The following is a 15,764-nucleotide window of genomic DNA, read 5'->3' as shown; positions in this document are numbered from 1 at the left end:
ATATTTGGTATTATTCATGCATCAGAACTTCTGGTTATGCAAAAATATTTTGGCCATACAAACATTAGCTCTGCCCTCACAAGGAAAGATACAAGGAACATTCATGAGAGAACCGCAATTCTCACAGGAATTAACAATTTTTCACATTTTAAAACCTTGCAGAGGTATTTTCGGCTTTATAAATTGAGAGATTCATAGCTTAAATTCTACCCACTAAAACAAGAGAAATTATTTCTTAAAAATGTGAGATAATATTTAAGCCCATTCTGTGTACTGATGGCTGTTCCCATTCAAATTTTACACCACAATTTCAAATTTATTCACACAAGTTCTATTGTACACTCTCACATGAACATACCTCTATCAATTCATCTCTCTGTCGAAGGCCCTCTTTAAGTTCATCCAGCTTATGTTGTAGAACACTGCACGTGTGTTTCTGCCTTTCCAATTCCTAAATTAAATAGATTCAAGATTTATTTTGATTTGTGTTTGACACTTGTTTTGAACAAAGTTTAAAAAAGTTAGTAATAGTACTTAACATTAACATTGCCTAAGAAATTACTGCAACAATTTGAAAAATCCTACCTACTGAGTGGCTAAAAATCACAGAATCAGTGTTTTAAATTAAGTTCTCCAGATACTTACTATACAGAAGATTTTATTTAATAAAATTTAGAGTGGAGAGAAAAGATGCCATAATATTAACAAGAAAAGCTCAGGTACTGAATTTATCTAAGATTACTGGAAAAAGCTGCCACACAGATCTTCCCTTCCCAAGAAAGTGAGACTGAACACGTCCTATTTGATTCAAATGCATATTTTGCCATTAATGTATTGCATTAATTAAATGCAATTAATTTGTATTTAATTGGGGTGGGGGAGTGTTTTGGGGTTTGTTTGGGGGGTGATTTTTTTTAAAAAAAAAACAAAACACAATATTCAATACATCTTTGGCCCCTGAGATAGACAGACTTTTCTACTAATCCAAAAGTTTTCAACTGTTCTTATGAAGTAGTCCAGGCTTCTGTGGTTTATATTTCAAATTAGGAAAAAAAAAAAAAAACAAAACCCAAAAGTCTTAAAAATCACTACCTTTGATTTCTCTTCATTCTCCCTATAGAACTCTGCTATCTGTTCTTCTTTCTCCTCAATGACGTCCTTTAGAGTATCCACTTGGTAAACCAAGTTGTTTTTCTCATTGTCTAGTTGAGCATTGGAAACCATAGCTTTCTTGTACTTCTCTTCAACCTCAGCCAGTGAATCCTATAGATAGTAGAAAGGCTTTATATGTTAGTCTAACTTTTTGATGCATTGTTAAAATACCACCGTAATACTGAAGAGTGCTATCTGTTATACAGTAAAATTATGCAACCATTTTTGTTTCTGAATTATTATGAATATCTTCTCTTCAGAAAACCAAGTCACAGTTCAATTTCCATTATTCAGGTTAAGTCATACCACAGCAATGAAAAGTTATCATATCAAAAGTATGAAAATTACAAGATAATATTCCACTTGCAGTTTCTACTCTGCTACCTTCACAACTTAACTCATAGGGATAAACTAGTAATATCACAGCTTTATTGTATTTTCAGTGCATGCACAAGGAAACACTTCAGAATGAGGCACAAGTCTGACACAGAAATCAAATGACTAAAAAAGATCACAGAAATATCTCTAAGAGTAGCTTTAACTTAATGCTTATTATTTAAGTAGTGCTGTATACCTCAGATCCAAAGTCTTAAGGTAGTCACACTAAGTAAGAATGATTCTCTGTTTAAGCAGACATTTTGTCTTTCTATTTCTTATTAAGATTAAAAGAAAAGCATGTAAAGATTCACATGCTGGATTCTCTACCTGAAGGTGCACATATGCCTTGCTATATAACCTCTTATGCAATTCTCTCACATTTACCAAAATTATCTTTTTTTTTCCCCAGTACTGTAACAGATGTCAACTATTCAAATGCCAGACCAACTATCACTCCAGACACTTTTAAACATGCAATGATTTCAATATGCATGCTTTTAAAAAACACAAAAATTGAGTTTCAGAGTCCTAATTTTAGAACTGAAAAAGAACTATTAAGCCATTCCCTTTCCAAAGCAGATCTGTGACCTACTACAAATCCTGTAGTATTTCATGTAACCTGTTCTTTGAAGGCATAGCATAACAATGATGTTTAATTATTTCTATTATGACAGTAGAAGTACTAGCACAGGAAGGGCAACAGGCTTTGGTTTTCTAGAAAATGGAACAGTAGGACTAAGATAGAGGAGAGGGTGGTAACAATCTAAGTTCCCCAAGAAAACCTACCACCACCCCCAACCCCTAATCCCATGTTATAAATTTCCCTTTTGAGAAAGCTGTCCTTAAAGTACATATTTTAACTTTTATAATTTTATCAGTCACATGTATTTACATCTTTCATGTTATACTCACTAAATTCTGGTATTCTGTGCTGGAGAAAAACAGTATTTTAGAAACCCCAGAAAAAATAACTTAAGGCATATCCTGACAGACTATAGAAGAGACAAGACAGTGTCAGTAGTGAAAAGATAAGAAAGGTACCATTACAGTCTGGGAAGCAACAGTAAACAAGCTTCATAAGACAGAAGAAAATTAAAAAAATAAAGACCAGATGTAAGTGCATTCAAAGTAATTCTTAAGATTAAAACCACTTTTTTGTGATGGCATAAACATAAACAAGACAAATCTTGTAAACACTGGTAAAACAAAATATCAGAGACAGTAAATCTTCCAAAGACTTTCAAAGAATAATTCAATTTAGAGGAAAAAAGGAAAATACTAGGATTAAAATGAATGCTATAGTCTTTTATGGGGAGATACAAAATTTAACAAGAATTACAACTAGGACAAAATTCCAATTTGGTGGTTTCTGTGAGCGAAACACCTCATGGTGAGTGGAGTCATGCAGTAATTTAGGTTGGTAGAGATCTCTGGATGCCACCTGGTCCGATCTCCTAATTCAACAGGGCCAACCAAGATCAGGCTGCTCACAGCTCATCTCCAGTTCATTTTTAAGTACCTCCAGGGATGTAGACTGCAGAACCTGGATGGATGACCTGTTCCAGTGTTTGACTGCCTGCCTCATGAAAAGTCTTTTTCAAAAGGGGTCTAATTGCAATTTCTGCCCTTACAATGCAACTTTTGTTTGTTGCATCTTTCACTGTCACTGTCCACCTCTGAAAGGAGTCTGCCCTGTCTTCTCTACAGCCTCCTATTAGGCAGCTGAAAACACCAATGATCCTGGTGCCCGCTTCCCCAAGACTTATCAAATCCAGTTGTCCCAGCCTCTTATTGTATGCCCTGTGCTCCAGGACTCCAGCCTTAAAGAGGAGACTAGGCTGGGGCTTAAAAGACTGGATTAAAATGCCATTAATCAACAAGTTAATGAGGGAAAAAATCTGCAGTTACAGAAGAGGAATAAATTGATTTTGAGACAGAAGAGTAAGAACTGCTTCCCAGAAAGAAACCAAACTACACCTAAGAGTCTCTGACCAGTTAAAAAAACTTGGAACATTGCTAGGGCTTCTTTGCAACTGTTTCTTCTTTCAGAATGAAGCATTACACATGTTCCCTGGGGTTCAAGAATTCCATGCAGTTTCAGTAATCTTCCAATTTGGTGAGAAATAACATATATTTGGAAGAACTTCTTAAACACTTGAATGAGGCAGTGGGATGCCTAAGGATGAAGCAGTGGGAATTGGCTGGAATGAAAATGGGTAAGGCTCTGCACATAACCTAAAGATATGAAGAAATACCACCCACAATTCTAGCAGTAAAGCCAAAGGGCTATGCAAATTAGTTTGCTTGGCTAGAATGGGATGATAAAACCCAGCAAACATGAAGAGTGCTCTGTTAATTGCATAAAAGAAATATTTTGAGGAAATAAAAAGGATGCCTTTCTAGTTGATACAAGGGAACGTAGAAAGAATCAACAAAATGGAATCAAACTGAGATATGAAAAGACTTGAAGACCTAACTAAATCAGAACTGTCCACATTAGAGTTTATTATTCTGCTGACACCCAGCAGATTTGTAGCCAGGTAAAAACCACACTCTTAGCAGCATGAGGGATGGGCAACCACAGAGATATGAAGGTAGTGTGATTGCAAATCACTGTTACTCAACCACTGAAAAAACACTTATAAGTGTAAAACCAGGTATCCTAGTAACTCTTCTAATGTAAACAAGACAAAACTGCTAAAGCAGAAGTGGAGAAAAAGGCAGTATCTTCCTAATTAGAAAGAAGGGCTCCTAAAAGAATCTATGAAGGGCAAATTAACTTAGGAACATATTATTCTGTATTAAGAGTAGCATAAAATGCAATTCAATTTTGTAAGCCAAGCACAGATCAAGATCTTACTGTCTACTGCATACCTGTGCTCTTTACTTACTGTAATAGATTACAATAAATAATAACGCATTAGTAACGATCCAGAACAGTAGTCACAAAATGCTGGCAAACACGCAAAAGTGTGAGTGTTAGATCCATTCTGAAATTATGAAGCAATCTCACGTTTTATTCAAATTTAGTACAATCATACCTGTGTCTAATAATCTTGTAATCTACTGCTCTTTGAAGTATTTTTAATATTCATATGGCAACATCATTAAAACAAGACGAACTTCATCTGAGCATATGGCCATCAGATTCAAAGTTACTTATCCTCTAAAGAGGAAATAATTTTTGCTCCACTGAACAGCTCAAATTACATTATTTTCTCTTTACTATATCATCTAATGCTGTTTAATCAAGGAAATTCATGGAAGCTGTTAATACATCACTGTTACATGCTCTAGTACAAGTGACATTCATTAAATTCCGTCTGTTCCTATATAAAGCAAATATGGAAAGATATGTTTACTTCTACATGGAACCATTCACTATTAAATAACAGAAAAGAGAACAAATATCCTGAAAAAGATTTGTAAGGCACATCATTTAGTGTATTCAGTTTCCCTTTAACACAGAAGAGGGGAAAATAATCATACTTTAAATTAACTTCAAACTCTTAATTGTGTGAAAACTTACAAAAGAAAAGTATACATACTGATTGAAACAAGTCAAAACAAAGACAAATCTTATTAACCTAATACTGAAAACACCAACCTATAATTTAGACACAGATAATGGGAATTTAAACCATACATATAAAAAAATAATGGCAAAGGATTAAAACAAAATTAATCTTCTCCTGCAAGTAATATGTCTGCCCAGATTAATTTCAGCACATCTGTCAGAATTATTACTTTGATTTTGCTTTATAAGATGTAGCATTTGCTGAAACTTGGAAGACTAATTCTTAATTTCTTAAGTTCTTTGTCATTAACTATAACCCATTTCTTTCTTCCCCATTCAATACATAGTAATTATTTTGAATATCCATTTATTTGCTAAGAAAACTCTGAAAAATATAAATTGAACTTATCTTACCAGAAACATCTGCTAAAAATATGAAAGTTTAGTACTATTTTAAAATAAACCAAATAATGAACACACACTATCTCATGTACATTTAAATTGTAACTTAATTTACTCGCGTGACAAATTTAAGCTGATGCTCTCTATGCATTAAAAGTTAGATACATGCTTTAAAGAAATTTCAAAACTTGTTAGTAAAGCCTTATAGAGTTAGTGGAACCAGTGGTGTCTCCATTACCCAAAAATACCCATACAGAATGCATGCTTGGGAGGAGCCCTGATACCTTTAGTTCTTTAAGTCCCTGCATGTATCTCCCTTCTACATCGTGTATCTGGTCCTTAAGATCATAGATATCCTGCAGGACATAGGAATGAACCATTGCATAAGAAGTATGGGGAGATAACTTATAGTCAAAAAAGCATTAAAAGGTTTACACGCAATTCTGTCAAATGCCAAAGCCTGCAGTAATTCACAGAAATAATTAATTCGCAACTTGATGGAAAATAAGATTTTATTTATATCTCTGAATCCAAGCAATCTCAAATAGGACAGAATTGTTTCAAATTTGAAATAAACAGTCTTATTTTAATATAAGCTAAAATGTTAGCACTATAAATATTTATGAACACAACAAATATAATTACCAAGATAAATACAGATAAATAAATCTTTCATGATTAAAAAGTACATCCTCATAACTTTTTCTTACTATTAGAAAACCAGAAGTTCTATAGGAAAGGAAAAATCCTCCTAACCACAAATACAATTTTAAACTAGCTCCAAATTCTCTGAAAATGCAGTTTACCCGTAATTCACCGAGGGAGGCATCAGGATCCACCAAACTGCTTGTGTCTCCACTTCCTCTCCTAGATGAGTTGCCACTCAGAGGAGTTGTGCTTATTGAATTGCGAGATGATGGCTTGAAAAGGGAAAAACACTGTATCAGGAGTCATACTGTCATTTCTGGTATACTTAACATTACCCTTTATAAACTGCTACACAGTCATAGAACACTTTTCTCTCTTGTTTTTAACATTTCTTAATATCAGCTTATAGACAACATATTCCATTGATTATTTTCCAGCACTTCTGTTTCTTCTTGGTGAAATGTTGGTTTCTCTTTGATGACTTATCAGTTATCACATTACAGTTCTGAGTCTTCTGTTCAGAAGACTTTCATGAGGAGGCTGTTAGTGCTGAAAAACTGTAGACTTTCAAAATATATCTAAAAATTGTAATTTCTGCCACACAGGATTCAGAAGAAAGTCTCCAGTGGAATCTAACATATGAATTTATAGCCCTAGCCTCTTAAAATTCAACCTTTCTCACACAGAAAATAAATTCTATAGGAAACTAGTACTTGCTAAAAGTAAAACAAAGAATAAAATTCTTTCCTCGGGAAATAGAAGATACAAAGCATTAATTTTGTAGATAGAAAAATATGTCCAAAAATATCTCTTTGAAAGCTCTTAGAAATGACCAAAATGCCCTCTACTAAAAACACACAGCATTTATACTTTTGGAACTATTTTAATACTTGTAAATTTATGGCTGAACACTGACTTTCAGTAATTTTTAAATTAAAAACTCTTACCCTTGAAAATATTTCTGAATGTGATTTTTCACTCTTTTCTTCCAGCTGAAAGAGAAAAGGGAAAGTGATCACAATACACCTTTTTCAATAAGGGACTACTGAATCACCATCTTCTGTTAAAAAATACTAAGAAATATTTAAGAATAAAAAAAATGAAACAATGAAAAAAATAAATTCCAGCAGTTAGCTTAGATCAAGACATGAAAAAAAATATTCAGCCTGAAAAAGTAGTTTTTACCTCAATTGTAAAATAAATGAATGCTTGTAAAAAAAAAAAGCTTCTGGCTTTTTCTTTACATTTTAAAAACGTCATTACCAATACTAAAGTACTGATCAACAAAACATATTTCACTATTTTGAATTTCAACAGGGTAGTGACTACAACACTTGGTGGCATAACAAACACAAAGCTTCATGCAAGTGCACTTCAGACAATCACTGACACCAGTGTGAATCTCCTAGTTATCAGAAAATGCATTTATTCCTTCAATCTCTTTGGTGAAAGCTGCAAATACATCAGGACAAAAGCAATTCAGGTAAAAGCTCAGATCTAAAGTGTACTAATTAATAGCAACCCACAAAAGAATTTCAATTCAATTCATATTTATATATATTGAAGCCTAAGCAAAAGAACTACCATTTCCCCCTTGTTATTTAAGAAACTCTGATATCACAAACTTATACTGTAGATTTCCATATTTTGTACATTTCTATGAATCAAAATAGGTCGAATTAAATGAAGACATTAACATGTTGCTGTATTTCCTAAAACAAGTATGATACCTTGAGTATGGTATCGCAAATATCTGGCTTCTCCAAACCCACCTTTTTTTCCTCCCAGCCCAGGGACAAGAGATTTAGAAGTCTGCTACAATCACAGTAGAAACAAATGTTACTTTACGAGATTCTTTCTTTTTCCTTTTACTGTGGTTTCTATATTGCCTTTCCATGGCAAATTCACCATCTCCAATGATGTACTGAAATTGTAAACCGCACATTATTTGTCACCACTGTGACAATAAAATGATGTTAAGAATCCAACTGATCTGCAGTATCAATTTAGAAAAACTTAAATAAGAATGCAATCTTGCAATCTAATAATACATAATAATGATGATAATAAAAGCAACTGAGAAGTTAGCACAATTGCCAGTCTCAGCCTCCACATTTTCTTTTAGCAGAGCATTAATTTCAGACAAGCAGGTTTATTAGAGAGGAAAAGGCTAAAATAAGAACTGGAGAAATGATTGGTCTATGGCAGGCTTTGAGCATCTACAGACAATAAATACTGTGCATTATTATAATACAAGTTACATATCATTATTAAGAGTATTAAATCATCTAAATGCAGGATGACAGAAACAGTGGTTGTAGGGGTACTCCAGCAGTCACCTGGTCCAGCCTCCCTTGCAAAGCAGAACTGCTGCCAACAGTCCAGGTTAGCTGTGGCTTTATCTAGCTAAGTCTCACCAGCTCCCGAGGACGGAGGTTCTCCAGCCTTGCCGTAACCTGTCAGAGTGCAACACTAACCTCCTCCTGCAGCTTCTTGCAGTGGCTCGTCTGAACCACCCCTAAGCTGCAGTGAGAGGCTGCTGCCCCTCGTTGCACCACTTGGCTCGGACATGAAGAGTCTGGCTCTTACCTGATCAAGCAGTTGCGAGCTGCTGATCACCACATTAGCATCCCCTTTGCCCAACTAAATAAGCCCAGTTCCCTCAACCTCTCCTCCTACTGCATGTGCTAACACTGTTATTTCAAAGACATGCCTAAGAACAGAATTTTCCCTATTTTTTCCACTATTAAACACAAAGTTTTGACCACAAGTAACAAGAGCTTCTAGAACTTACAGCAGCAATAAAGAGAAGGCAGCTAGGTTTGTTGTAAAAAATGTTCAGACTTAAAGGGATGCACAAGAAAACCGTCATCATTTTACTGTAACACGCTGTATTGACTTGAGATTCAGTACAAGGGCATAGCCAACGATCAAGTGCTCCAGTAATGGATCTTGACAAAATCTCATCCTGGATGAATGAACACTAAACTGCACTAACGAGGGCACTGTTTTAAGTATTTATTTTTGTCACTAAACCAAGTGGTAGTATTTCAAAAAGACACAAGAGACCTAGACGTTAATTTTCACAAGAAAAAAACTTCCCAATGTTCTACATTTGAGAGATGCTTAAGCTTATCACACAGACAAAATGTGAAGTGTTAACACTTGTCACATGCTTCTATCAACAGGCAAAATCCCTTCTAAAACAAAGCAGCATGCTTTTTAAAAATTCAGACCGAAGACATTTTTATACAAAAAAAACGGCCCCAACCCCTCCACAAACATATGTGCCATTAAATAACTCTGAATGCTTTTACAGTATTTACCCTTTCAGAGTATGAAAAGAAAATCGATAGTTAGTAAGTTTGCTGTATTCACCACGGTATAACAACAAGAATTACACTCACACTATTCAAACCTTGGACATCGTCTGCATCGGAAACAATGCTTCCCCTGCGGTTGGAACGACTAAAATAGTCAGCAGCAGTTTCACTTTGATCAGAAAAATCAGAGGACTTCAAAAGATAAGGAGAAGGATGAAAGAGAACTGAAGATGATACCACAGAATTAACAGAAGTTTATTTTAAAAGAACAAACAGGAAATACTAACTGAAATCTCCATTACTGCTATTTATTCTAGCTTGTCTAACAGTTTAACAGTTGTAACATCTTAATTACTCTTTTAGATCTTTGCTACTTTAAATGTGTCTACATGAATAAAACATGTGCCACACTGATATGAATACTTCAGCCAGCATATGCATTGTTTTAAAACACACTCTTCACATGTTTAGTATGCCTATAGTTTACTGTGTCTAAAACTAAAAACAATGAACATTTATTATTGGTAAGTTTTCCTCATTTGGAGTAAAATAAAAAATACTATAGGAGATACAAAAGGGTTTAGTACTAGCATAGTGCCAAACACAAGCTACAAGAATTACCTTTTTTTTAAAGAAAAAACAGGTTTGTAGATCATAAAAACAGATTATGTAATCAGAAGTTGATAAATAAAAGTTACTATTTTTCTCTACAAATGTTGTCTTTTCTTCAAATCAACACAATCCCAACACTACTAATTATGAATATGATCTGGGCTTCCCCTCATTCATAATTTTAAGAGGCCTCACAACAGAAGACAAGATTACTCCCCAAAGCTATGTGTCACACAGGCACCTAAAAAAGTGAGGAAAAAATGCTAATGCTACACATCACTGATAAAAAAGGCAAAATATATCGAACCACATTACAGTCATTACAATGCCATGAGAATTCAAGTGAAAGATTTAACTGCATGTTAAACGTACTATTTAATGAGTAGGTTTATCAGAAGTGTTGTATTGATAACATTCTACTTCAAAAGGCAGAAAGTTACTGTAAACATCGTATTTAGTTTTTAAAGTGATTATATGGAAAAAAAATCTTTAAATGAACAGGTTGAAAATATATTGTCCTTATCCCATTCTCACCACCGTAAAAAGTAATTTTTAATTTCCTTTGTAGTTGAGGTACGAGTGATGTAGCCTCATCTTATTCCAATTAAAAGACAGCAAGTTGCTTTTTATGCAAATGTGTCCAGTTACATATAAAATTGTTTGCTGATGAACACCTGTCTTGGATTATGCATGCTTAAGACTGCAGAATTTGTGGGCTTTGTTATTGCTTTGACTATGTTCTATTTCTCTGACAAAGAATTTTCCAATTATACCTACATTTTAAATATCATCTTTATTTTTTTAAAATAACAAAGTAAATAAGTTTTCACAAAGTTGGCTAAACTTTATTTCACTTGCATTTCACAAAGTATAAAGATGCTGAACAGAATTCTGCTTATATGAAATATGCTTACAGCAAAAGAACAAACGACTCGAGGGCTACAAACGTAATCTATGACAACACTGTGCTCTTTTTCATTCAAAACCAACTTATCTTTGCTGTTGAAAAGTCCGTAGGTCTGATAAACCTTACTGTTCCTCCTTCTATACCTTTTGCAATTCTAATATCTTTCTCAACAGGTTTATCAAAACCAATACAGTTTAAGACAGAGATGCACCATACAGATTTTCACCAGTGTTTTCTACTGTTTCTATCTTCTCTCTTACTCTTTCAATTTCCAGCGAGTACTGAGTTGACTTCCAATGCACTACCCAGAGTGAAACCAAAATATTAACCATAATAACAGTAGAAAGTGAAAGTTAAGTTATTAATAAGATTTTTACTTCACCTGCTCAATACCCCTTTCAGAATAATTTCATTAAACGAATACTTTGAACATTCACTACTGTGCATGAATTACCAGTACCTTGCCATTATTGGTATCACAGATACATCCTGAGATCTGATATATATATATATTCCTATATATGTATAAAAACATATACTTTTAAGAAACAATTCTTAACATGAAGAGAAACTAAGGAGACAAGTAGTATTTTCACAGTTCAAGAGACTGGATGTTAATACTGCTTAGGTTTTGAAACTTCATAAAGCAACAGCAAAATTCCCTTTTTCCTACACCCTCAAAAATTCACTCTGACATCTTTTGTAGCTAAAACCACCCAGTCTCTGGCAAATCTGTTTTTATTTCTTTAGTCTCTAGAACATCATTAAGAATATGTGAAAAATGAAAACAGCACAGAGCATTTCAATTTAACCTATACCAGATCACTGATTTGCTTTTTTGTGTAGCAGGACAAATGAGCAGCTGTACCAATGAAACTAAGACAGTTGTTCTGCAGCAGAAACGGGCAGAACTACTAAAAATCACTTTGCAGCACAAAACCCCATCTTTGGAATGACTCTTTTAACACAGCACAGATCCAGGAACAAACTTCTCTCAGTTTTAAATACTGGTCACCATAAAAATGAGCTAGCTACTTCTTACTGCATGATATAATGAAGTTAGCATTAGTCCACTTCCCAGCAAGAAAGACTTTTTCACATGTATTGTAGTAACAGTTTCATGTGCCTGCCCAACTATGACATAAGGTGCTAACTCCAACAAGGTACTATAGTCCAGTTCCCAATTGCTTCCAATTATACACATTACAAACATTTAAAAGATGTTTAGAAAAGCAAATTCCTTATCGCTTCTACACTTTACTGTCTTCCTGCTAAAACTTTACATCTTGCTAAAAATCACATCCTTAACAAATTACTTTAACGCGGCATTGAAAAATTAAGTCTGTGTGTTGGTCAGTAAAGCGATCCCCTGTGTAAATACTCATAATCATTGTGCGTTAGTTTCAAAGCATTCAGCAAATCATGCAAGAGGAACGCTCACCACAGGGCTGCTTCGAACTGAGCTTGCTCTTGAAGAATAACTGTATTCCGATGGCTAAAGAAAAGTTATGAAGGAAATTTTCACAATTTTCACAGTTTTTGTCTCCAGAAAGCAAAGATAATGAAAGAAACAACCAACACCCTGTTACACTTACAGTGCGAGAACTATATGAGCTATGTAATCCATCATCACGTAAAGATGCCTGAGAAAGAGGGAATGAAATACTGTTTATATTCAATCACAGAAACAATTATGCCACACTTATACACTGTACTCTATCTTATCCCATCTATGCATTTTCCAGTTAACATTATACTTTTTGAAAGGATGAACAATTTTTAAGAATTTCCAGCATCATTTCCTCCTACTACTAGGGGTGTCTATTTCCAAATAAAAATCTAAGTTCTTCCTCAAAAAACAGCCAAATAATTAAAAAATAATAACAAATCATAACTATTTTCAGAATAAAATCAAATTTTGTATTTAAATTGCAATTGGGTTTTCACTGTTCTGAAACCTTCAGAAAGTTTAGTCTACCCTGAGAACTGAAGCTGTATAGCATACTTATAAGTTTTACTTTGTGCTCACCCATGTAGGTTTTCTTGAAACAGAATGTGTTACGGTTGGACTTTATGACCTTAAAGTTCTTTTCCAACCTAAATGATTCTATGATTCTCTGACTATAAGGTGCAAGGCTGAAATCTATGTATGCAGTGGATAATAAAAGCAGCTCTGAGCAAAACATTTTAAAAAAAAAATTACAGTCTCATGCTGCTTTCCCCCTGCCTATGAAGAGTTCTCTAGTAGAAATTAGAATTATACGTATATTAGAATTGAACATAACAGCCATTATGGTCTCATTCTCTCACTGGATCTTCTGATGTCTTCTTGAGGATACGCAGAAAGCCAAAAAGGTAAATTATCTCCGTCTGCAATCCAAGTGCAGAGCAAGACCTCACTAACTACATAAAAGAATACTTGATGATTTTCTGCATAGCATAGGTTTAATGTCTCTCAGTGCCAGTATAATTTGGATTTGAACTACTGTAACAGCAAAAAGCATAAAGTTTCAGGCATGCATGTCACTTTTTAAAGACAACAACTTTCTGTAGAGCTCTCTTAGCCATTCTTATGTTACTTCTACTTTTTATTTTGTAAAGATACAGATTAGGTTTTCATCCTATTACATTTTTGTATAATTACTAAATTTAAATATGGCATCTTATTTGAAAGTATTTGAAGAGTATTTACCACAAATTTCTGTAATCTCCTGACAGTAATTTTTCCTGTTCAAACACTTAGCTTAACTTCTTTAAATACTTTATTAGTATTATACATGCAGTTGTTATTTAGTATGCTTGGATTAACTTCTTCTAAATCCAGCGTTCTTCAACATCATTGTTGTATTCATAAACTTTATGCTTGTCTAAAAAGATCAGTAAAACAGCAACTACTAAAATAGTTTAAGAGGCAACTTAATGTTAAAAACATTAAACAATGCCTCCACACGAAGTCACACACAAGCTGCAGCTTTATTTAAAAATATGAAAAAAATGCTTATGTAATACTGTCAAGCCTCATGGCCATACAATACAAATTTAAAGCAACCATGCAAATGGTGCTTACGAACCAAACTGATACTCCTTATCAAACCAGTGTTTACAGAAGGAGACACCTATAAAAAAAAAGTGTAATTTCATATTTCTGAGGGCCATTCAAACATCTAAAGATAAGCAAGATATTATTTTACATTGTACTAACCCTGTAACTCCTAGTTGTTGCCACTGGATCACTGTATAGAGATGACGACTGTAGCACGAAGAGTAGAAAAAGTCAGAAACACTTTTTCTGCATACATCCATTTTTTTTAATATATTGCTCTATATTCCCCAAAAGTTCTAAAAGATTGAAACACTAAATTGTGTATCTGTATTAGAGAGGAACTTTAAAGAAAGTGCAGATAAACATTGCAAGAAAACCCCTTATCATAATCTAAAACATTAATTAAAGCAATCTAGTATTTTTATCAGAAGATCTGTAGAGAATGATAAGTAGTTTTTTAAAAGACACATCAATTTCCTCTAGTTACTTCTTTATACCTGATCACAACAGTAGCTGCAGGTACTGGAAGCAAATACCCATCTCATGACAGACCATTGATTTATCGTTTATATTACTATAGAAGAAAGTAGTACATTGGCACTAAACTTATTGTTGTTGTTTTTTAAAAACAGGACTTTGAAAAAGCAAGTGTCACAGCTGCTCATTCATATGCAAAGTAACTTGCATGTTTTCCATTCATTTTATAAAAGGCAAACCTTATAAGGCAGAAATACAACTAACTACTACTAGCTGTCATAATTTGCAGTGTTACAGAGAGAGAAGTTTGCTTCTTATAGCATAAGTAAGCAAAACCAAATATATGTATTTTATATACATTAAGAAATGAATATAGGAAGACGAGACAGACCCGAGTATGGTAGGAAGAAACTGGTTTACTATATCTAAGGCTGCTATAATTTCTTTGATCATAGTAAATTCCACTCTGTGGGGGGAAAAAAGAAAAGAGAAAACAAAGGTTGCATCTGTAGATCTTAGAACTTATATTTACATCTCAACATTGACCAAATGTTCCCAAGCTTAGAACTTAAACAGAAGACTAAAAATTTTCCCTATGCTTAACCCAAAAATCTACGTAACTTTCTGAAGTAAAGCACAACCCCCCCAAAACCTACTTATGTATGCCGTATATCAGCTTTATCTGTAATGTCCTGCCCAACCAAAGGAACAGTTTTTTCTCCCTAATAAGTAAGAAAACCCTGAAAAGTTTATCTAAACTCTGACAAGTACAGCATGAAATACATGAAAAACATATTTGACAAAACTTGCTAATAATTATTAGTACAATTACTTGCTTGATCTTTTTTTCCATTAGATACCATTCTGAATCAGAGCATTTGGGAGAGAGACAGAAATTCTTAATAATTTAATAAGGGATGGATTTTTATGTGAGCATTAGTCTGTACCCTACCAGTACACATGCTGAAAGCCTCGCAATTATACTTTGGCTTATTTCTGTTGTTTTTTGACACTTCCTACACAGACTGCATATATATGCATATGTGAGGAAAAATTTGGTATACATGTATAAAGAAGGAAAAACACATGAAGACGTGGCAAAAAGTAGTGCTTTCAGAAAGTAGTGCTTTCTATCTCAATAGGCCATAGGAGGCAGAAAGATTCACATTACTCATTTAAGAACTGAGGGAACAGGAAAGTAGCATCTCAAAAGCACACAGAGAAATGCTGTAATACAAATAATTGCAAAGAGATATAAAAATTATTCCAGCCTTGTCAACACAGGCATCCACTGCTGCTCTAACT

At 34.0% G+C, this 15,764-nt stretch overlaps 1 protein-coding gene across 6 annotated transcripts in view; it reads right to left on the bottom strand.

Annotated features, from left to right (window-relative positions):
* Nucleotides 1-15,764, bottom strand: part of LRRFIP2 (LRR binding FLII interacting protein 2) — a 49,242-nt gene that overhangs the window by 13,230 nt on the left and 20,248 nt on the right. For 3 of the 6 annotated variants that reach the window (XM_035898119.1, XM_035898094.1, XM_035898105.1), the window contains exons 3-6: nt 7,045-7,089; nt 6,256-6,369; nt 1,093-1,263; nt 359-451 (exon numbers count right to left, since the gene is read on the bottom strand). In XM_035898119.1, coding sequence (XP_035754012.1) covers nt 359-451; nt 1,093-1,263; nt 6,256-6,369; nt 7,045-7,089 — 423 coding nt within the window. Of the gene's footprint in view, nt 1-358; nt 452-1,092; nt 1,264-5,733; nt 5,806-6,255; nt 6,370-7,044; nt 7,090-9,504; nt 9,613-12,380; nt 12,435-12,534; nt 12,583-14,010; nt 14,056-14,141; nt 14,190-14,850; nt 14,926-15,764 lie in introns of all 6 variants that reach the window. The other 3 variants (XM_035898115.1, XM_035898128.1, XM_035898110.1) reach the window with 2 other exon arrangements.

This window comes from Egretta garzetta, unplaced genomic scaffold (assembly GCF_000687185.1).
Source record: "Egretta garzetta isolate BGI_Z169 unplaced genomic scaffold, ASM68718v1 scaffold670, whole genome shotgun sequence".
Taxonomy (NCBI): Eukaryota; Metazoa; Chordata; class Aves; order Pelecaniformes; family Ardeidae; genus Egretta; species Egretta garzetta.
Note: the sequence above shows the minus strand (reverse complement) of the source record. Positions and strands in the feature narration are given on the sequence as shown.